Source organism: Hippichthys cyanospilos, chromosome 4 (assembly GCF_059441005.1).
Source record: "Hippichthys cyanospilos isolate Australia breed blue-spotted pipefish chromosome 4, RoL_Hcya_1.0, whole genome shotgun sequence".
NCBI classification, from domain to species: Eukaryota; Metazoa; Chordata; class Actinopteri; order Syngnathiformes; family Syngnathidae; genus Hippichthys; species Hippichthys cyanospilos.
Genome location: NC_142372.1, coordinates 15,557,510 through 15,578,752, shown reverse-complemented (window position 1 = coordinate 15,578,752; position 21,243 = coordinate 15,557,510). Strand labels below are relative to the sequence as shown.

The following is a 21,243-nucleotide window of genomic DNA, read 5'->3' as shown; positions in this document are numbered from 1 at the left end:
AACCTTTAATTCGATCCTCCGGCAGTATTTAAGTGGCGTCTGCAACCAGCTTAGTTGATCTGCACCCAGGGTGGTCATGAGCACTGATCACGTGATTTGCTATTTATCCATAAATAGTAGTGTAGCCGGGGCGCGATCCAGGAGACAGTTGGCGGTTGTTAAGGAGATTTTGCGTATGCGCTTGGACTTACAGGTTGTAGGTGCTTGGACCGAGGGTGGACCCCGAACTGACCCCGGTGCAAACCCTTGAAAAAGGCAAGTCTGGCAACAACACATGGAAGACTTACTTCCGTTTCATGTTTGTGGGTCAATCAATGCAACACAATGGAACCTGATTTTGTCATTCAGTGGTTTAACCTTCTGAGTTCGATGCTGGTCATTTGCCCCCACTTCTTTTCATGAAACTGAAGCCTGTGTAAATTCAAATGCACTATACTATAATATACAGTAGTTCTGTGGTCCTTTTTCTGGATCTATATTGCTGGAATGGTTTTAATAGTAAACGCAATACTTGAACATTCTGTGATTATTTCCACCAGTTGACAGATGGCATAAATTACAATTTGTTGGACAATAAAACATTACATGCAATATTATTAGTTTGTGAAACAGGCATTTGAAGCCTATATTCTGTATATGATTATGAATTATTACATATTCTTCATATTACAGTATAGCAATGGTGGACTGTCAAGGCCTTCTATGTTGTGCGCACACACACACACACACACACACACACACATATATATATATATATATATATAACTTGTGTCGCCACACTGTATGAAATCTGCCTGAGGCCTTCATAATCAACAATGCGGGCGTCTATGCCCTGTAAGTGAACGGGCACTTATCGTTGACAGTTCAGATAGCCAATCAGATCATGATTTGGCGACAGTAAGTCCAGCTAGGAGGCCTCACGTTGAAGGCGACATGTACACGCCCTGTGATTGGATGGAAGGCAGTGCTATGCAGATCAACCAAGCTACATGGTGTTGCCTGGTTGATCTATATTAACGGTGTAACCTACACCAGAGCCAGACATGGGAACTTTTAACGGAAAAATCAAATATATCTACACGCTTTTTTAACCCAAAATGGCTGAAAGAGAAGAAAACATCAACCAAGTAATTGAAGTCTTCTTGAGGAAAGATAGAAGAATGGATTTTGTGTTGACATAAGTGTGTGGACCCTTTTGGTTTATTTATTTTTTCATTTTTAATGTTTTTGTCATTTTATGTAGTTCATTTTTAATTAATTTATCACATATCACGTGTAGTTTTTAATTCCTGATGCAGGTTTATTGATGTTTAAATGCTCTGGAAAATAGCCTGTGTTGTACATAATTAAGGTGATGCAATGCCCAGTAATGCTGAATTGTACTTCTGACTTTTCCATCCGTGGTGTCATCAGTGATGGATTATGAGGGGTATTTTTTCAAGTCTGACTAAGTAGCACATCACTGAAGGCCGGAGTGGGAAATGTACGGCCTGTGACTGCTATGAGCGAATGAGTTATTATATAATCCGTACTTAAAGGGACAATATGTTTTCATTACGGAGAGCAGGAGGTGCTGCATTTACCATTGTCCGAAGCTACAATAGACATGGCAGTTGTCGAAGGAGCGCCATCCTTCATGTAATATAATTTAATAACTAGTCCTACAATTACATTTAAAATATACTGTTGGTCGTTAAAAGCACATTTATTTGCAAGTTTTTGAAATTTGTAATCATTTAATTTATTCCTTTTAATGGAACAGTGAAAATCTTACACAGTGTCCCTTGAAGAAGTACATTTCAGTTTAAATTAGGTTGGTAAACCCAGATTTATAGTATGATTTTGGTTTACATACTTGCACGTCACATGCCGTGAAAGAACAAGATGAAAGGATTTTAAAAGGATCATTCCAAATATTCTCATTTAAACCCCATTCAAGTCACGCCTCCTTCTCCACTCTTTTTAGGTCACACTTTTTCCTACATCCATTATCTGTAAACATTACATGTTTATCTTGGAACCTGTTAGTCCTCAGATGTCCCCATTTAATCCTAAAAACGTTAGACATCCCTAGCTAACTTTCTTCACTTCCTGCCCGCACGCCGGCTTAACCACACTTGGCACACTTTCCGTCTGTGCCGTCATAATTCCAGATCTCGCAAAGGAGCCGTAGTGCGTGAGTGATCAGGCCTGGGACCTGTTTATGTGTGTGTGCGCGCGTGTGTGTGTTTGTACTTGTCCTGTGGAGCTGAAATGTCACTCCGCTACGTCCGCTAGGTCTCTCGAAACACGCAGCCAAGGTGCGTGCCGCTTGCATTAAGGCCCGTTTGTGTTTCTTACCAACAAAATTGGTGTTAACTGAAATAGTAACTCTGCTTGTCAGACCCAGAAGGAGTCTCTGGGGAGACATTCAGTGGCCATGTCGACCCTCCTGCACTGCATCTCCAGCTCGTCTCTCACTTTGCTCAACCGAGGGGTCCGTCAGAAGATACCGGCAAGGAGAAATTTTAGGACCTTCCCTACGTTATGGGACCAAAAAGCCAACAAAGGTAGGACAAATTGAACTTTAGAAATAATATATCGGCTTCTTTGCAGTAGAGGCCTCGGTGTTGATTCTGAATTTAGTAAGACAGGCAAATTCACCGACGGTATGTTGCTAAAAGTGTTCAAGAAAACCGCACTAATTGAAATGTAGCAGCCAGGCTTTCTTTACTGCTAACACGTGAAAGGTCAGATAAAGGTGACCTGCACAAACTTTGCACTTTGGAAATTCTCACCTAAAAATTAAGTGAGGATCTGTTTAGAGCTCTCTCTGACTGTTTGCTCCTAAATGTTTAAGTTGAGCTGTGTATTTTTTCCATTGCAACTTTTCAAAGTTGCCGTGCACTGCTATCTGTGTTGAAGTGTAGCAGGCCTGAGCCACGCTGGCTGGGAGCCAATCACCTGCTCATAGTGCCAGCGAGGTCACAGTACCATTTATGGAGAGAAATGTTAACCTGACACTTGGTCCAAGCCATTCACATGCAGCTGTACTCTAGTGCTTGTATGAGCAAAAAAAAAAAAAAAGAAGAAAAATTACAGTGTTGTTCATAAAAAAGTGTAATTGATCTATTGTACACTAGAGGGGTACCTAAAAAAATAATCAAACCTTCTCATTCTAATTTAAGGTCACTTGGTTATTGAAAACTGTTTTGGTTGAACACTTTTTATGAAACATAATTGTACTAAGTAAAAATAATACTTATAGTCACGCATTTATTTATTACAGTATTTTTTCAAATCAAGACTTGTTCCTCAATAGTGTTAAATGTTGACTGTGGTAGACTATTTAAACTGGAATTAACACACACAGATAAATTCGTTTGGAACTCTTAAATAAGTGTCACAGATGGAAGAAAACACAGTATATAGTGTGTGGGGAAAAAATGTGGCATCTAGAACAAAGTTTCCAAAATTCAGCCAATATTGGCCCAAAGGTCTACAGTTGAAAGATAATAATAATGTTGAGAGGAACAGTGCTTTTTAAAAATGAACAATAAAAATCTAGCTAAAGTTCAATGTTTAATGAAAATTTTCACTTTTCTATTTACACTAAAATTGTAGATAAAGATCCTTACATCAAACCGGCTCGTAAATAAAATATGAAAATGTTACAACAGTTGAACATTTTGTTACATTTTAGTAGAATAAACCTTTATGAAAAAATGGCCACACTCAATGTAAAAATCCAGATATCTTTGAGTATTGCAACTCACAAGTTCCCACATTTTTCCAATAAAATGTAACCAAAAGCTGTTACACACTCACAGTAGTTTAAAATTACTTAAAAAAGTTAAATGAAATTGTCACATTTGGGACAAATGGTAAATCTGAAAAATAAAAGACCCATTTTATACAAATATTATGTTGTTTTTACCTACTTAATTAACTTACATTTGAATTCTTTAATGGAAGGAGGCATGAAATTCTTCGTATTAGGTAGAGCTATATCACGCTAATAATAAAAACATTTTGTTTACTTGCCAATAGGCGCAAATTGATTTGATTTTGTATCTTCAAACCACATATGAAGCATACTGTATATTGAACCTACTGCATATGGAGTTGTCTAAGCTTTTGTATAACTGTCTTAAATTACACCCCCCCCCCCCCCCCCACACACACACACACACACATTCACACACACTTATCCTATTTGTACAAAATGTGGAAACATCAAAAAGGCACATATCCACAACATGCATTTTTGTTGTATTTAAATTAGAATACATTTTAAGTTATTTGTTTTGCGCATTCGTGTAATTTCCAGGTGTTCTATACAAGGAGCTGGTGGTTGGCGTTCCCAAGGAGACCTTTCAGAATGAACGGCGTGTGGCGCTGTCTCCTGTTGGGGTGCAGGCGCTGGTCAAACAAGGTTTCAGTGTAAAGGTGGAGAGTGGTGCCGGTGTGGAGTCCAAGTTCTCTGACCAGCAATATAAAGATGCGGGTGCCAGCATCACTGATGTCAAAGGGGCCCTCGGATCAGACCTGGTGCTCAAGGTTTGCGCAGCACTCACAATCCATTTTATTATGCACTGTTTGGGTCAGAATTCAAGCGCCTGTGTTCTGCTGTAGGTTCGAGCACCCAGTCTGAGTGAGGTAGAACTCCTGAAGCCAATGTCCACCCTGGTCAGCTTCGTCTATCCAGCTCAGAATCCCGAGCTGATGAAGAAGTTGTCGGAGAGGAAGAGCACAGTGCTGGCCATGGACCAAGTGCCCAGAGTCACCATTGCGCAAGGCTATGACGCACTCAGCTCCATGGCCAACATCGCCGGGTGAGTGCCAACAGTTTGTTTTTTTTTGTTACAAGTATGGTTGATGATGGTTTCTTGTCATGAATGATGGCAGAAAAGCACTACTTTTATCATCCAAATCTCCTCACCAAATCAACCCATTTTATGAGTCTGTTTATCCTCACTCAGGTAGTGGGAACCCACTCGAGTATAATATCTTAGCTTCATGGTGGAACCAAAGCACCGGTTTTGTCTAAATGGAGCTCCTTAACTCAATCTGACATAGCGATTCTGACTTGGCACAAGTTTGCCACAAGATGACAGCACTGTGCTCCTATTTTAAGGTCCTCAACTCACTTCAATATAGTTCCTTGGCACAAATATGCTCCAAGTAAATGTTAAATGGATCTGAAATAAGGTCTTCAACACACTAACATAGTTTAATGGCAACATATGCAAGAGGATAATGGCAACGAATTCCACTTTAAATGAAGCTCTTCAAATCTGTCATATAGTAGTAGTTACTTGAAAATAATAAAACTACTTAACTCACTTTCATAGTCGTATCATGATGGGTTTTTTTTTTTAAACTTTCCGCAGTTATGGTCATGCATATAAATTACATTTCTAACGAGGAAGTGTAACGTCTTCTTGACTGGAGCCGCTCCTGTATCCTAAGTTTGATACCAAACTTATATTGGATCTCAATACAGATGTAATTAATAAATTGACTTTGTTCAAGAAGTTTTATCAGTGACCCGAATTATTTCCTTGGTAGATACAAGGCTGTAGTTCTGGCTGCCAACCACTTTGGTAGATTCTTCACCGGTCAGATTACCGCAGCTGGAAAAGTACCCCCGGCTAAGGTAAATTCCACACCTTTATCAAAAATGATTTGTGCAGTTTATTTATTTATTTATTTTTTAATATCAGCTGTCAAAGCTAAAATGTGCTGTCCTCAGGTCCTGGTGATTGGAGGTGGTGTAGCTGGTTTAGCAGCTGCTGGAGCTGCCAAATCAATGGGAGCCATCGTGCGAGGATTTGACACAAGGTAGTCTTTTGCTTTGTCTGCTTTCATTCGACAATTCAGCAATCTAGCGAAATGACTGGGACACACTAGTTATCTTACCAAAAACCTCACTAGTAAACCCTTTTGCTGCCTACGAATGAGCAGAAATCCTATACGGTAGTGGACGGCAGTAGGAGTAAAAAACAACGCGCATGACATTGTAGAGAGAGAGATCAAGCAAATTGGTATGAGGCCCTTCAGACGGATCGCTGGGATGCTGAATACATGCTCAAAAGGTTTTGCTGTCCATCAGACCAGCAGCTCTGGAACAGTTCAAGTCGTTTGGGGCGGAGCCTTTAGAAGTGGACATCAAAGAGTCCGGCGAAGGGGTTGGCGGCTACGCCAAAGAAATGTCAAAAGAATTTATCGAAGCGGAGATGGCGCTGTTCGCCAAGCAGTGCAAAGAAGTTGACATTCTCATCAGCACCGCCTTGATTCCAGGTCAGTCACTCTGACCCTGGCACTGCAATTTGTTTCCCATAATTCCTGGCTGGTTCATTAAAAAGTGGTCTATACTGTGGTCTGCAGTGAGGATTTTCATTGTCTCCTCATGTTTCCTGTCTGTTGTCCAGGAAAGAGGGCTCCCATTCTGATCAAGAAGGAATTTGTGGAGTCGATGAAAGACGGTTCTGTGGTTGTGGATCTAGCTGCCGAGGCGGGGGGCAACATTGAGACCACCAGGCCAGGAGAGCTTCATATTCACAAGGTGAGTTCTTACTTCCTATTTTTTTTAATGTGCCCAAATGCCATAAGTAGCATGTAATAAAGAACTAATACTTTATTACTGCCCTTCGGTAGCTTTTTTTTTCTTTCTCCTCCAGCTATTTTTCAGTAATCAAAAACTAGAATATGCTCTTACACCCTACATTTGAGATCTGTTTATTTTTTGTCTCAAAACATTTTTTCTTCCTTTTCTCTCTTTTGACGTGCAATATATTGAAGACATAAATAGAGAGGCGAAGTCATTATTTCCAATTGATAGCGATCTCAGGTACGTAAAAGGTAGAAAGCAGTTAAAGAAATTCCAGAGAACTATGAACCAAGAAGCAAAAACTGCAAAAACAAGCAAGACATTCCACATCTAACGTTTTGAAGAGTTTGAATTGTTGCCAAGAACGATTTGTGGAAAAAGGGCCATCTTCTGGTGACATTTTTTTTTAATTTGAACAAACATATACATCTATTTTTTTCCCCATACTTCTCAAATTATCATGGGAGAATTTGTTTTTCAAGAGGATGGATGAATTTACAATGTTGTGTACAGGCAAGACCTTTATAATTTTTTACTTCAGTATTTACTGTATTTTCCAGGACCCTTTTTGCTTTTACTCTTTGTTGGTTTTATCATGAATTGGGACTACATTTGAAAACTGGCATTTAGATAATAATTCTATATAAAGTTTTCTGTATATTCTAAACACGTACTGTGCATTTGTCAGAAAAAGCACGAATAAACAAATAAAGCTTTCTTTGAAATTCCTGTGAACTGCAACATTTCTCCATTTACCAAATTGGTTGATTTAAGGCATAAATTTGACTATTGATAAATTTGAATATAGATTATTAGTCTCTCATTTCTCATATGTTTCTGCCAGTATCTAATATAAAGCTGGGAAATATTAAAAACAGAATAATTCACGTGTTCTTTCTTATTTCTGCCTGTAAAAAAAAAAAAAAAGAAAAAATCATAAGATACTAAGTCATAATGAGATGCCGGGTCAAAACTACAACTTAATTTAACCACCAATAACACATATTTAAAATAACAAAAACTCTTGATATATTTTTGTTTGTTTGTTTCTTTGAAAAAGAACGTTACCCACATTGGCTACACGGACCTGCCCAGCCGCATGGCCACCCAAGCTAGCACGCTCTACTCCAACAACATATTGAAGCTTCTAAAGGCCATCAGCCCAGACAAGGAGTATTTTTACTATGAGCCCAAAGAGGATTTTGACTATGGAACAATGGACCACGTTATCCGCGGGACGCTTGTAATGAAGGTAGGTTTGATTTGTAATTTTAGCTTTGCTGGCACTCTTTGCCGCCGCTTGGCTATCAGACCTTCTCATGTGAGTGGAGCTTGCCAAATGAATACAGAACGCTGAGCCCGGCTTTGAACAGCTCACCAGCAAGAATGTTATGAAGGTCTTATAATTGACTTTTCCAGGAATCTTTAACTCTGAGACATTGTTTACTGAGAGCAAAGCATGCAACCTCAATGTTACATATCACTTTCTCCCTTGTTAAACTAATTACTATTCAGGCTGTATTATAGAGAACATTTGTTTTTCAAAACTGCTGGTACGGAGTTCTTGATTGCCATTTGTTCATGCTAATCTTAAGATTTGTGTTTGGAGGACTCTAACCCTTCCGGCAAAGTCTACCACAATGCAAGATGTTCCTCACGCAAAGCTACTTTGCTAGTTTGTTGTTGTAATTTGGTCATCCGTTCTTACCCGGCTGAATGTTTTCGGTGCGTCAACAGGATGGACAGAATATGTTCCCAGCACCCCTCCCAAAGACTGTTCCCCCACCACCGGTGAAACAGAAATCTGTCGCAGAACTGGAGGCTGAGAAAGTGGCTGCGGTTTCTCCCTTCAAACGCACAATGACCAATGCTGGCATTTACACTTCAGGTCGGGCTGGTTCTAATGACTTAGTAAAAGTTCCACTACTCCTAATATTTCAGGTATATTTGGCTCTCGGGTGAAATTTTGAGGCCTCCTTAAAATACACTGCCATTTAGCTTCACGTCAGACAACAGAAAATTTTGCAGCAAGTATTGAAAAATAGGAATAGCTGGACATATGCTTTCAGAGGTTTGTATGCCGTCAAATTAAGATCAGTTATAAACTGTTCAGTTTGATTTTAGTTCCTTCATTAAATTTCACCCCCAAAAGCAGAACATTCCCATCTTTTTGCTGTGGTGTAATGTCAGTTTAAATCAAATGCTTCTTTCACAACACAACACGTTGATCATTTAGATCGGATTGGCTGCATTACTAAAGTGTAGTAGTATAGCAGCTTTTTTTTTCATATTCATACTGTTGTTTGGGGGGGAAAAAACATTGCCACTTTAGGGCATAGTCATTTTGTTTTAAAATCTTCAAGATTATCAAAAATAAATTCCACTCACGAAAATTGTTCTTTTCAATTAGTCTATATTGCCATCTCTTGTTTCAATTCCTATGTTCCAATCGGGTTTTTTCACTATATATCAGTTGCCCTGCCAAAAATGAAGTAAACGGCTTAATCAGTGGGTTACAGTTGTTCTTTGCTTACCCCTGCAGGTTTGTCCACCTGTTTGGCCCTGGGCCTCATCTCTCCCAATGCAGCCTTCACGCAAATGGTGACTACCTTCGGCCTAGCCGGGATCGTGGGGTACCACACTGTGTGGGGTGTGACCCCAGCGCTACACTCACCTTTAATGTCTGTGACAAACGCCATCTCGGGTAACAAGTTCAACCCCAGTTTACAATATGAAAACATTTCTAATCTTGGAATAGTTTGGATGTTTCAGGATTTCATCTCATATTGTGCCTTTCAACAGGTCTGACAGCAGTTGGCGGCCTGGTTCTGATGGGAGGGGGTCTCACACCGTCCACACTTCCTGAGAGCCTCGCCTTAGCAGCTGCTTTTATTTCTTCCATCAACATTGCTGGTCTGACACTCAACAAGCACAAATGCTCTTTTTTGTTTTGTTTTTTTCCCCTCCAACCCGCCAAATAAATCAGCATGCTTGTTACATCCTCAGGTGGTTTCCTGATCACCCAGCGGATGTTGGACATGTTCAAGCGTCCAACTGACCCTCCTGAGTACAACTACCTGTATATGTTGCCCGGGGCTGCATTTGTTGGTGGATATGGCGCATCTGTAGCGGCTGGTTACAGCATTGAACAGGTGAAAATGTGTTCATTCATTACTAATACAACCGCAAGATGCTGCCATCTTGTTGTTTGTTGGTGCCAAGCGCCCATGTTGAAGTGAGTTGTTGTGTTTCATATAATCAATAATTTTGCTTGCCAGTGTCTTGTGGCATCTTTTTTGTCAAAAAACTATGTTGATGTGAGTTGATGAGTTTAATTCAGAGAAAAAGAGGCAATGGCAGCGATCTTGTGATACCTACAGGAAATGTGATGTACATATGTTGTGGACACATTTTTTTTGTCCTTTCCTTTCCCCCTTTGGAATAAAGTGACGGTATGACGTTCATCATACTCCTTTGTTTGCTTTTCAAAACCTAAAAGTTTAAATCATTTTAGTCATCAAAACTGTGTGTTTGTGGCACTCCTCAGATGATGTACTTGGGCTCCGGCTTGTGCTGTGTCGGTGCGCTGGCAGGCCTTTCCGCTCAGGGCACTAGTCGTCTTGGAAACGCGCTGGGCATGATGGGAGTTGCAGGTGGCATCGCTGCAACCTTAGGTGCACTCAAGCCGACCCCAGAGCTGCTGTCACAGATGTCCTTGGCCATGGCCACTGGAGGGACTCTGGGTAGGTGGCTTCTTACTTTTTCGAGAATGCGTATTGCCAACTGTGTGCGTGATAACTGTTTAATAATATTGTTCCAATAGGAATGGCCAGTTTTTTATTAGAACAGGCACCAGATGTTTGATGCCTAAAGTAATGATTTTGCAGTAAATTGGACCGAAATAGGCGTAACTAGTAAAAACTCTGCATGGTTAGGCTTTTGTGCCAAACATTGTAATATTTTACATACGCGTGAGTCAAATTTCAACTCCTGACACAACTCCTCCAAATTTGAAAATCACATGACTGTCAGACCAAGTAAGTGAATTTGGATCAAGATCTGCAGCATACCTGATTATCTCTCACAATGCCTCATTGAACTGTTTCACAGCCTCAATCAGGATCATTATGAAGATCCCGCGGAGCTCGCTAATGACTTAATCATTTGAAACAGGTGTGTTGCAAAGAGAAACTTGGAAAACGTGCAGGACACAGGCCCTCGATGGCTTGACGCTTTCGGGCCTTAAAGGGACAATGTGTCAGATTTAGACCGTTTTTCATTACGGACAGCAGGAGGTGCTGCATTTACCGTTGTCCTATAACAGACATGGCAGCTTCCGGAGGCGTGCCACCCCCCCATGTAATATCATTTAATTGTAACTAGACCTGCGATTATATTTAAAGCATACTGTTGGTCTAAGAACACATTTATTTGCAAGTTTTTGACATTTATAATCATTTCATGTATTCCTTTTTAATAGGAAAACGGTCCAAAGCTTGCTTACACGTCCCTTTAAAGGGTTTTCAAAAAATGGGCTCGAGCTGTTTTGGGCAAAAATAATCTAAATTGGAAGAATTAATATCATGAGCATCTCCCAGAATGTACAGATTTTTTTTGTTTATTATTTTGTGTCACTTTTTAAGTTTTCCTCATAGTCACTCGTCACATTCCAGCACCAGGTTGACAGTACTAAATGTACATTTGGGAGAGCAAATCAAAACGTGAGTTTCAACTGCATCTGTCTCTCTAGCCCTGATTCCTGAGAATGAAATATTCCAAACAGAACACCCATCATACTCTTTCATCACCATCACTGAATGCTGTAATGGTCATTTAAAACATGGGAATGATAAATGATGTGCAACACAACCCTTCTTTGCTTTGTTTGTTCATGTTTTTCTTTTTGGAGGGGAAGTGGAGGATGGGCGACTAAAGTTTTTGACTGTTGTTTTGCCCTTTGAAGATCAGTCCCAATTTCTATAAAAGTAGAGAAACAGAAAACAGGTGACTGCTGTTTTATTTTCCTTTGTACGGTCTAAATGTTATTGAATTCAAATCAATATGCAACACTTAAACAATGTTCAACTAGCAATGGCTTCAATTTTTGTATGTATAGTACATATATATATATAATATAAAAATATATAAAAATAATCCAATTGCATTCAACTGACAACTATATATAATATATATATATATAGTTGTCAGTTGAATGCAATTGGATTATTTTTCAAAAATCGTTCAATACTACTTTTTCTAAAATGTTTCTCTTTTGGCATGCAGGTTTGACCATTGCCAAGCGGATCGAAATCTCCGACTTGCCTCAGTTGGTGGCAGCATTCCACAGCCTTGTGGGCCTGGCGGCAGTTCTTACTTGCGTGGCGGAGTACATGATAGAGTTCCCCCACCTTGACACTCACCCGGCGGCCAACGTGCTCAAGACAGTGGCCTATTTGGGCACGTACATTGGAGGTGTCACCTTCAGTGGCTCACTGGTCGCTTATGGCAAACTGCAAGGTACTGAACTTGGCATGAGTAGCTTTTGGAAAATCCAAGTACATGTTTTCAAGAGCATATTTTACATGTCAGATAGCTGTTTTTTATTTTTTGTTTTACATACTATAATCATTTCAGTCTCTTCCTGTTTGCTTCTATGATGTTTCCAAAACCAAAATGATCCTCATCGAAATCCAGCCGTGGAACTTGAAGGCGGCATTTATTTAATTTTGTTCGTGTGTTTTTTTTTTTTAAACCCTTACATACTATTTGTTATTCCTGTTAATATTTTTTCAAGATCATTTTTGACCACCAAATAATACCAAAATAATTTTCTGTATTAAATCATGATCAACAGATCATGTAATAATAGCATTGATTACTGTGATACGTGGATGATTTATACTTTATCAATGTTTGAGAAAAGTGAACATGAACATAACATAAACACGTTTATTCATATTTCATTTAGCTACATAATCAATACTTACATTTAGTTTGCATGTTTCTGTGTGTGTGAGCCTCATCATCTACTTCCCTAAGCCAAACTGAGAGAAAGGCAAACTGTCTTCAGACTAAATGTACCTGACTGTTTTGTAGGCATCCTCAACTCTGCGCCTCTCCTGTTGCCCGGACGTCACATGCTCAATGCTGGACTTATGGCGGCTTCAATGGGTGGCATGGTGCCCTTTATGCTCAGCTCAAGCTATGGCACTGGAATGGGGTGTCTGCTAGGTGTATCTGGGCTGTCCACTGTTATGGTGAGTTTTCACCAGTAGGTAGTACTGCAATCAATAGTTTTTGAAAACAGTACTTATTCACATTGTATCGTGACATGGTTTATACATACACAATTTGGATTTGTGACATAACAATCCTGATATCAGCTATCACATACCCCTTTAAAACTTCATTTAAATACTGTAACTATTCAATAACTTTCTGTATTTTGTGAGGCTGCATGTTGATGTGTAGCATGTCTGCTTCACAGTTGGTTCTTTGTTCAACTCATCCATGTGGAGTTTGCACGTCCTGACATTAGTATGCTCTGTATAGTCTTTCCAGAAACGTGCATGATGGGTTAATTATGTTGTATTGTTCTTCTAGTAGCCTCCCTTTAGAAACATTCCCAAATGGGAGCGAGCGCGACAACTGAGGAATGCCAGTGGCAAGATGTAGCGCCACAAATTATGAACACATACTGTTTCCAAATGAGGAACAAAGTGTGTGGGTGCCAGGATGGGGGGAAATTGAAAAAAAAATAACGGAATACTTTTCAGATAAGATTGCCTTTATTAGTCCCGCTATGGGGGGAAAACATACTGTGAGCTTCGTTGCTTTGGTATAATCGTTGAAATCACGCTATTACACGAGTTAGACACGTTCGTATGCAAATAAAGTTTAAGTAAAGATGAACTGCCTCTGAACCAAATCGCCAAATAAAGGTTCTGGTGATAATGAAGTTGTTCTTATTTAATAGGAAAATAAAAACATATTTTAGTGAGAAGGACTGAGCATTTTCCAAACAAATGTAACTACTCGCAACCTGATTTTTATTCAAATTTAAGCCACGGTTCTATTTTTTGCAAGCATGCATTAACGAATAAAGTTATTATTTAGCATACATTCTCTTGTGCTCTATTATGGTAGGGCGTCACCCTGACAGCTGCCATCGGAGGAGCAGACATGCCAGTGGTCATCACTGTATTGAACAGCTACTCTGGTTGGGCACTCTGCGCTGAAGGCTTCCTACTGGACAATAATCTCATGACCATCGTTGGCGCCTTGATCGGCTCCTCTGGGGCCATCCTTTCTTACATCATGTGTGTGGTGAGTGCGCAAAATTCTCGTGTGTGATTCAACTCCTGTACGTATGTTTTAAAAAAGTACAAACTCAATAGAGCTAATTTGAACAAAATAAGGAGTACAGATATGCTTTTGAATGTGGTAATGAAAAATGTCTTTGTAAATGTAAACCACTTAAAGTGTAAATAGCTTAAAAAGCTACATTACTTCTAACTGCTGTTTAAGTCCGGGTGATTCCATTTGCCACTTCCTCTCAGGCGATGAACCGCTCCCTGCCCAATGTGATCCTGGGAGGCTATGGCACCACCTCCACAGCTGGTGGCAAACCCATGGAGATTGTTGGCACCCACACGGAGGTCAATGTGGACCAAACCATCGACATAATCAAGGAAGCCAATAGCATCATCATTACGCCAGGTACAAGGCACTCATAAATGTATTCAACGAACGTTATCAAATTTGATAAGATGCTGATCGTGAAACCTTACATATGCATCTCATTGATTAAGGTGCGATTCTAGGGTCATGGTTTGGGGGTTCTTTGCTAAATTTAACTAATATGTACATTTGAATGCAATTTATTCCCCACATTCATAAAAGGGAAAGCTGGATGTCCAGTTAGCTTGTCAATAGCACATTGGCTTTACACGTTCCAATTAAAACAGAGAATAAGGGTTGCAGTCCCTGACCACCTGAAACATATCCTAGCAACAGAAATGTGTAACCTAACAAGATAATATGCCTGCACAAATTAAGCAACAAGAAGGACTGGAAATGAAAATCGAGTATAAAGTATGATCATCGAAATAAACAAACAAAAAATAAATAAATAAAATACTCTTTGAAATTTTGGGAATGCTTGAGAACCCCCGAAAATGGATTAGAGCCTGTTGGGTAAATTTTTAAATTATAAAATAAAGAAACCTAACCTTTTTTAAATGTGGGTGGACTACCTAAAGTCAGAGATTTATTATTTATATTTTCAGCAGAACACTAGTTGTCCTCCCCTGGACTGTTTTGATTTCTTCTCAACAGAAGCATATATATTTATATCACACTACAAATTTCATCATCGTAAATATACCATTTTTGAGTATAATACAATGTGGTTCCATCAAGGTCAGTCAAGATAAGTTTTTCTTTTTTTTTGCGTCCTGCGTGAACCACAAAGAATAACTTGGAATACACATGGCTGCTATTTGCACCACCATTTTTTTTAACAACCAAACCACGGACAGATGTGTGGCACAGCATGCGGGTTTGATTAAGAGAAATAATGTGAAGTTGAGCTGGTGCCCAAAATACTGACGAAGTCTAAGGCGGCAAATATTATTTTGGTATCGAGGAAAATTAAGGCTTTAAATTGAATTTGGTCATTTTTGGTACTCCGTTTGGGATAAGTGCGATTGTTTGTAACATTACCCAAATAGTGTGACTTGTATGCATCAAACACATCCCCATCTATGATTTTGGGATACATGTAATCAAGCTAATTATTTGAAGGTTACTTTAGCTTCTGTATGCCGTTCGTCTGTGCATAGGTTGGGGGTTGTGTGCAGCAAAAGCCCAGTATCCCATTGCAGACATGGTTAAGATGCTGAAGGAACAAGGCAAGACTGTCAGGTAACCGTCAACATATTAGGCTGAATGTTCTTTGAAATAACAATTTAGATGACGAATTTCACTGATAAATTGTTTTCCCTCAGGTTTGGTATCCATCCAGTGGCTGGGAGAATGCCAGGCCAGCTGAACGTGCTCTTGGCTGAGGCTGGTGTACCGTATGATGTCGTACTGGAGATGGATGAGATCAATGACGATTTTCCAGGCAAGCGCTTTCCAAGAATATTGCAGGGGGAGGCTGGTTGTGACTTTAGCTCTGTGGCGTTGAGTAAATTTACAAGAAATGTTGTCAAACTATCACGCTATACGCTTTTTTTCCTCTCCCGAGCTTTACTTTGATCAGCCTGCTGTTGTTTTGACATGCAATAATCAGACGTACGCGTCGAGACACATGGTTGTGTTTATGATGGTGCTTAGTGGTGCTGGGAATTCATTATCACTGCTTTTCAAAGCAACTTTTGTTTTTGTCTCATGCGACCATGTGCCGACCACAGAGACGGACCTGACGCTGGTCATTGGTGCGAACGACACTGTGAATTCTGCCGCTCAAGAGGATCCAAACTCTATAATCGCTGGCATGCCTGTCCTCGAGGTGTGGAAGTCCAAACAGGTTCGTCCAGCTTCAGATTTGAATAAAGTACAGTGAATCTCCACCATCACCAGCAAATAAAATAACGTCTCAATCACAAAATAAAAAAAATTTTTAATTGGCTCTTCTCGAAGTTTACTTAAAAAATATTAACACAGCCACATACATGTGCCTTAAAGTTTTCTTGATTGGTGCTAACACATAATTGGAAAATCCATTGACAGGCAAACGATTGTCATATTTATCAGAGCATTTGAAAACTTTAGGGACATTTGAACACAAATGGTGGATCAGTACGTGCACTGGTAATTATACACAGCCATATACAGTGCTCCCTCAATTTTCACAGTTAATGGGGACCAGAGAAAACCTGCAATAAGTGAATTCTGCGAAGTAGTATTTGCCCCAGAGGTCCGGGTTCAATTCTAGTTTGCTCTGGCCTTCCTGTGTGGAGTATGCATGTTCTCCTCGTACTTGCGTGGATCTACCCCGGGCATTCCGGTCTCCTCGAACAGTCCAAAAACATGCATGGTATGTGTATTGGACATCCCAAATTGCCCTTAGGTGTGACTGTGTGCAAATGGTTGTCCCCGGCCCACTGGCGATCTTAGTGAGAATGAGCATAGAAAATCAATGGATGGATGACACCAGTCACACAACTATTTTTTTTTTTTTAATCTTATTCTAGGTGATCGTGATGAAGAGGACCTTGGGCGTGGGATACGCTGCAGTGGATAACCCCATTTTCTACAAGGCCAACACATCCATGTTGCTGGGAGATGCCAAGAAGACATGTGACAGCCTTCAAGCAAAGATTAGAGAGGCCTTCTATTAGGCCCCCCACTACAAGCTGACTGACTTCAATTTGCAACAAATGGAATGGTTGAATGTAAAATGTACAATAGTAGATGAGATTTAATGAAGTCCTATGTACTAGTTTGTAAATTAAGATATTTAAATGTACTGTATAACCCCTGGTTGTGCTCTACTTTTGGTATTTTCACTTTAAAGAAGAAAACCATGTATTTTCAAATGTATTTATTTTTGGGGGGGTACACTGATTAAAGCTTAAAGATCCTTCGCCTAGTATGCTGGCAAGGCTGTTTTTGTGTTCCTTATTGTTGGGGTTAGTACATGCAAAGATAGAAGGGCGTGTGTGTGTGTGTGTGTGTGTGTGTGGGGGGGGGGGGGACTTGACCGCAATGTGTGTGTACACACACACATTCAAATTCGGTGGTATTAATTTCCCTCGTGTCAAATTTAAAAGACCTTCATTTTCACTTTACAAGGACTTTTAACCTGCAGGTGAGATGACTGGTAGCCAACACTAGCTGTGGCTCAATTCCATTTCCCCTTCCAAAATCAAACTTAAAAATGGGAATTTGACTTGGGATTTACAGTCTTGCTTCAGTGTCTTGCTGTTTTTCTCTCTTCTGTGCTTCCTTCTTTCCAGCCTCCTTTGACTTGTTGACGACTGTGTGCAGGTAAGAGTAGAAGAAGAGAAGGTTGTCGTATTCTCCACTGTACTCTTGAGCGAGGCACAGCTCATGGAAATCCTTGAGGAAATAATAGATGGCTTCAATCGTTGCCAGGTAAGTGTCTGGTTTGCCCTTCTGAGAGCGCCAGAAGCACGTTTTCCTAGTCCTCAGCTCAACCTGAAGCAGGTCTGAAATGACACAGTCAAGATAGGGAAACTTGTACTGTTGGGTGAACTTGCTGCTACCATTAAAAACAACAAGTACCTTGTAGTCTTTCATCTGTGCTGATTTTGTTGGTCTGGTTCCACGTGCTGTCAATGAACACCACCCTCTGCAGGGGAAGAGTCCTTGATCTCTTTGTTTCATCTGGGGTCCCAGATCCTGGATCTTCTGTAGAGTGTGCAGCTTTCTCTAGTTTTCGCCTCTTTGACCAAGGGCCACATGGCCTGTCAGTTCTTTCATGCAAACACTGTATCATGTCTTTTACTGTGACAGCACGTGGACCAGGAAACACCAACACAACCTGGTGGAAGGAGAAAAAATGATCACGCACCGCCAAGTTGCCATAAGCACTATACAGCATACGTACATATTTGGAATGTGCGCTTATGTCAGACCATGGACCATCGTCAAGTATATTCAATCAAAAGGAGCTAACCTTGTCTTGATCATACTCGGGAATGCAGGGGTACGTGTAAATGGTGATGTCGCTGGGTGCCAGGATCTTCGCATGAACTGCTGTGCTCTTGCCATCTGTCTCATTGGGATGTTTGATGATGTCAATCTTCACTGGAAGCTATCCGCAGAAGAACCACACCAAATGCTACACTTAATAAATCTGACATTATAACCATCACAAAAACTTGAAACCAAGGGCGAAAAGTACAAACAATCCCAAACCTTTTTACTGACCTTGACGACTGGGATTTCTTGCAGACTGACGTCCACTAACAAGCAGCATGTGTAGCAGAAGAACATCCTTGATCCTCCGCATTTAGCACATTTTGACCTGCCCCTCTGCTGCACTTTCTCCAGCACGGCGTGCGATGCCAATTTCAGTCCTTGAAGAGGCTGCTCGGACATCTCGGGTGTGTGTGCTGAATCGCTGGAGCCTTCATCCAAGCTGCTCATGCTTGCTTTGTGTTTAACGCTGACAGTCCAGATGAGAGAATGTGGACCAGGTATAAATAGCTGCGCAACAGGGACATATTTTAACCTAAAAGATTTATATTTCTTACATTTAACAATTAATAGAACCTGGCCAATACCCATTTCATTAGGCCAATAGTGATATTTGGCTAAATAAAATCCCGCTACCTGAATAACTGGTCATTCAATTAAAAATATATATGTAATCAATAGTATAACTTCAGTTTTAGTCTGTCAGTGCTTACAAGGAAAAAGAGAGGCTAATTACATGCAGACGTTCTATGTCTTTTAACACTTAACCTTACAACAGGGATGGAAAAACAGGCTAATTTTGTTCTTTTGGGGGGTGGGGAGGGGTAAGGAGGTTGAGAGTTAAGCTCACTGGTCAGGCTTTATAAAATACATTTTAATACCTTAAAATCAAACAAAATAAACCCACCAGATTTTTTTAAAGTCTTGGGCGCCAGATATACACAAATGTTCGACACAACAAATAACAACATTCGGTGGACATAATACCTCAACAGATCCCCGCTCAAACCCTAGATTTTTGTGATTTAAAAAAATGGACAGAAAATTAACAATTGCCAAGCTTTTCTCTGCAGTTGTGATATCGTGACCTGTAAGTTGCACAACTCAAACATTAAAACATAACCTTTACTGAACTAATATGCGGTACAAGTATCAATATTGGGCGCAACTAGTAGGCATGAATACAACGCTAGTAGCCTCCTGGGCCCTATTAGTTGCACCTGATTTCTCAGTACTGGTTTTCTCATTAGTAAAAGTGAATGGCCATTATTAAAAACAAGAGTCGTTCTGCTGGTACATGCACAGATGACCCTTGATAAGCATCAGAACTAAAGGTCCAAGTACTATTACGCGCTTTGTCCTCCAGGACACGAGTCCCAGGACATTTGCAAACTAGTAAGACAACTATATGTTACAAGTGCAGAAAAAAAATCCCTTTGGTTAAGAGGTGATCCTACTAGTGGCGTGAAATCGACTTGTTTTGTACTGTAAAACCACCACCAGACGTTAATCGACACACACATGTGAAAGCAACTCAAAATCCAACGGCGTGTGTGCACACCCACCGAACGGGTTGTTAGCAGGCGATGAATGGAAACACGCTTTTATGTTGAGCTGTGTGTACTCCGACTAATGCATTTCACTTACTGGTCACCATTCAAATAGGTGGTGAAGCGGAGAAATGTTCGTCCGGGGTGTTTTTAAAGTCGGCTTCTTCTACGGAATCTGCAGCAAGGTTCTTCCGGTGTTCTCAATCACTTTAAAATAGATCACGCCCTGGCTTGGAGGCGCACGTAATCCTCGCCGCCACATTGAATGTGAAAAGTGGCTCCGTATTTGCTAATGCAAATGCATTATATGGTTCGCGGCCAACGTTGGAATACGTGGTAAAAAGACGAAAAAAAAATAAAGACTGAAAAATGATCTTGTAATGGATAGATTTGGCTGATTTGATGGTTCATAATAACTTTGAAATGAATACGTCTTAACCCTTAGATGCATGAGTGGGTCGAAAATGACCCGGTGGGGTTGTTTCCTTCAAATATCTTTGTAGTGAAACAAAGTTATCATTTTGTATTCCAGGTCTTCCTAAACAAAATATGTTTTTGATAGAATTACATTTAAATTTCTACTTACCTTTTATATATTTTAAGAAATTGTAGTTTTGGTATTACTACCCCAAGTTTTGATAAATTGGTCAAAAAATGACCCGCATGTATTTTCAATGCATTCCAATGGGAACCTTTGATTCTTATCAACTGTGGCTGTCAGGAATAAATTTACTGTGGACCACGCAGACTAAAGCAGAAATGTCACCCCTCAGGAAGATTGTTTTACACAAGAGCTGATACGTGTAAGTATTAAATGCCTTTCATGACTGTTGTCATTATTATTTATCAAAAACTAGCCTACATTATAACTAGCTAGAGTTAGGGTTAACCCTAAACCTAAAAGAAAATTACACAGATGCTAGATGGTGAAGAGGCAGTAACAGGGTTGGATTCCGGGTCTGAAATTTCCACATCATCAGAAAGAGGTATCAGATCTGCCCAAGTAACAACAATCGTTAAGTCAACAAAAGGTGTGGGACAGCCAGAAACAGGTAATTTTCTCTTTCAAAAATGTTAAAAAGTTAACAATAAATACTGTATATTTCAAACATGAAATCATTCTTGTGTGGTCTTAAATATAATACTAAATATTATACAAGTGATTATTCTTAACCAAAATGACAAAAATGGCATAAAAATGCACTGATTTTAATATAGGTCATTTTTGACCCACTTATGGAAGAGTGTAGGGTCCAGTCACTCGTGCATCTAAGGGTTAAAATGCTTTTTGGTGCATATCTGCTTCCCAAATATATTACAGTGAAATGTGATGTGAAGTGCATTACTTCTCTTGGTCAGTCACTTCAGAGGAAGAAGATGCATTAGTTTAGACATTACAGGCAGATCTATCACATTAAATACGGCTAGCGT

The 21,243-nt window shown here is 40.0% G+C and overlaps 2 protein-coding genes across 4 annotated transcripts; one reads left to right on the top strand and one right to left on the bottom strand.

Annotated features, from left to right (window-relative positions):
* The first annotated feature begins 121 nt into the window (after positions 1-121).
* On the top strand, positions 122-17,192 carry nnt2 (nicotinamide nucleotide transhydrogenase 2). 2 transcript variants are annotated; one of them, XM_088413226.1, is made up of 22 exons: positions 122-255; positions 2,384-2,549; positions 4,310-4,539; positions 4,615-4,814; positions 5,551-5,638; positions 5,735-5,823; positions 6,095-6,282; positions 6,414-6,547; positions 7,653-7,844; positions 8,330-8,480; positions 9,135-9,296; positions 9,395-9,505; positions 9,599-9,744; positions 10,140-10,335; positions 11,876-12,109; positions 12,689-12,849; positions 13,739-13,918; positions 14,152-14,311; positions 15,436-15,517; positions 15,601-15,719; positions 16,009-16,124; positions 16,792-17,192. In XM_088413226.1, exons 2-22 carry the CDS (start codon positions 2,420-2,422, stop codon positions 16,936-16,938), a joined length of 3,216 nt encoding a protein of 1,071 aa, XP_088269352.1. In that variant the 5' UTR covers positions 122-255; positions 2,384-2,419; the 3' UTR covers positions 16,939-17,192. The 2 variants fall into 2 exon arrangements, with proteins under 2 accessions (XP_088269352.1, XP_088269353.1); XM_088413227.1 differs by lacking the exon at positions 122-255 and adding an exon at positions 2,125-2,300.
* On the bottom strand, positions 15,675-20,082 carry dtwd1 (DTW motif tRNA-uridine aminocarboxypropyltransferase 1). 2 transcript variants are annotated; one of them, XM_088413228.1, is made up of 5 exons: positions 19,828-20,082; positions 18,482-18,772; positions 18,240-18,377; positions 17,846-18,104; positions 15,675-17,769 (listed from the first exon to the last, which is right to left on the bottom strand). In XM_088413228.1, exons 2-5 carry the CDS (start codon positions 18,710-18,712, stop codon positions 17,498-17,500), a joined length of 900 nt encoding a protein of 299 aa, XP_088269354.1. In that variant the 5' UTR covers positions 18,713-18,772; positions 19,828-20,082; the 3' UTR covers positions 15,675-17,497. The 2 variants fall into 2 exon arrangements, with proteins under 2 accessions (XP_088269354.1, XP_088269356.1); XM_088413230.1 differs by having other exon boundaries at positions 15,683-17,769; positions 18,494-18,772; positions 19,828-20,059.
* Between the last annotated feature and the right edge of the window lie 1,161 nt (positions 20,083-21,243).

Coding starts and splice junctions, on each gene's coding strand:
- nnt2 (XM_088413226.1), top strand. CDS start 2,420: ATGTCGACCCTCCTGCACTGCATCTCCAGCTCGTCTCTCACTTTGCTC. Junction 5,639..5,734: donor GAAAAGTACCCCCGGCTAAG/GTAAATTCCACA, acceptor TGCTGTCCTCAG/GTCCTGGTGATTGGAGGTGG. Junction 12,850..13,738: donor CTGGGCTGTCCACTGTTATG/GTGAGTTTTCAC, acceptor CTATTATGGTAG/GGCGTCACCCTGACAGCTGC.
- dtwd1 (XM_088413228.1), bottom strand. CDS start 18,712: ATGAGCAGCTTGGATGAAGGCTCCAGCGATTCAGCACACACACCCGAG. Junction 18,378..18,481: donor TCGTCAAGGTCAGTAAAAAG/GTTTGGGATTGT, acceptor TTCTGCGGATAG/CTTCCAGTGAAGATTGACAT. Junction 17,770..17,845: donor CACAGATGAAAGACTACAAG/GTACTTGTTGTT, acceptor GTGTCATTTCAG/ACCTGCTTCAGGTTGAGCTG.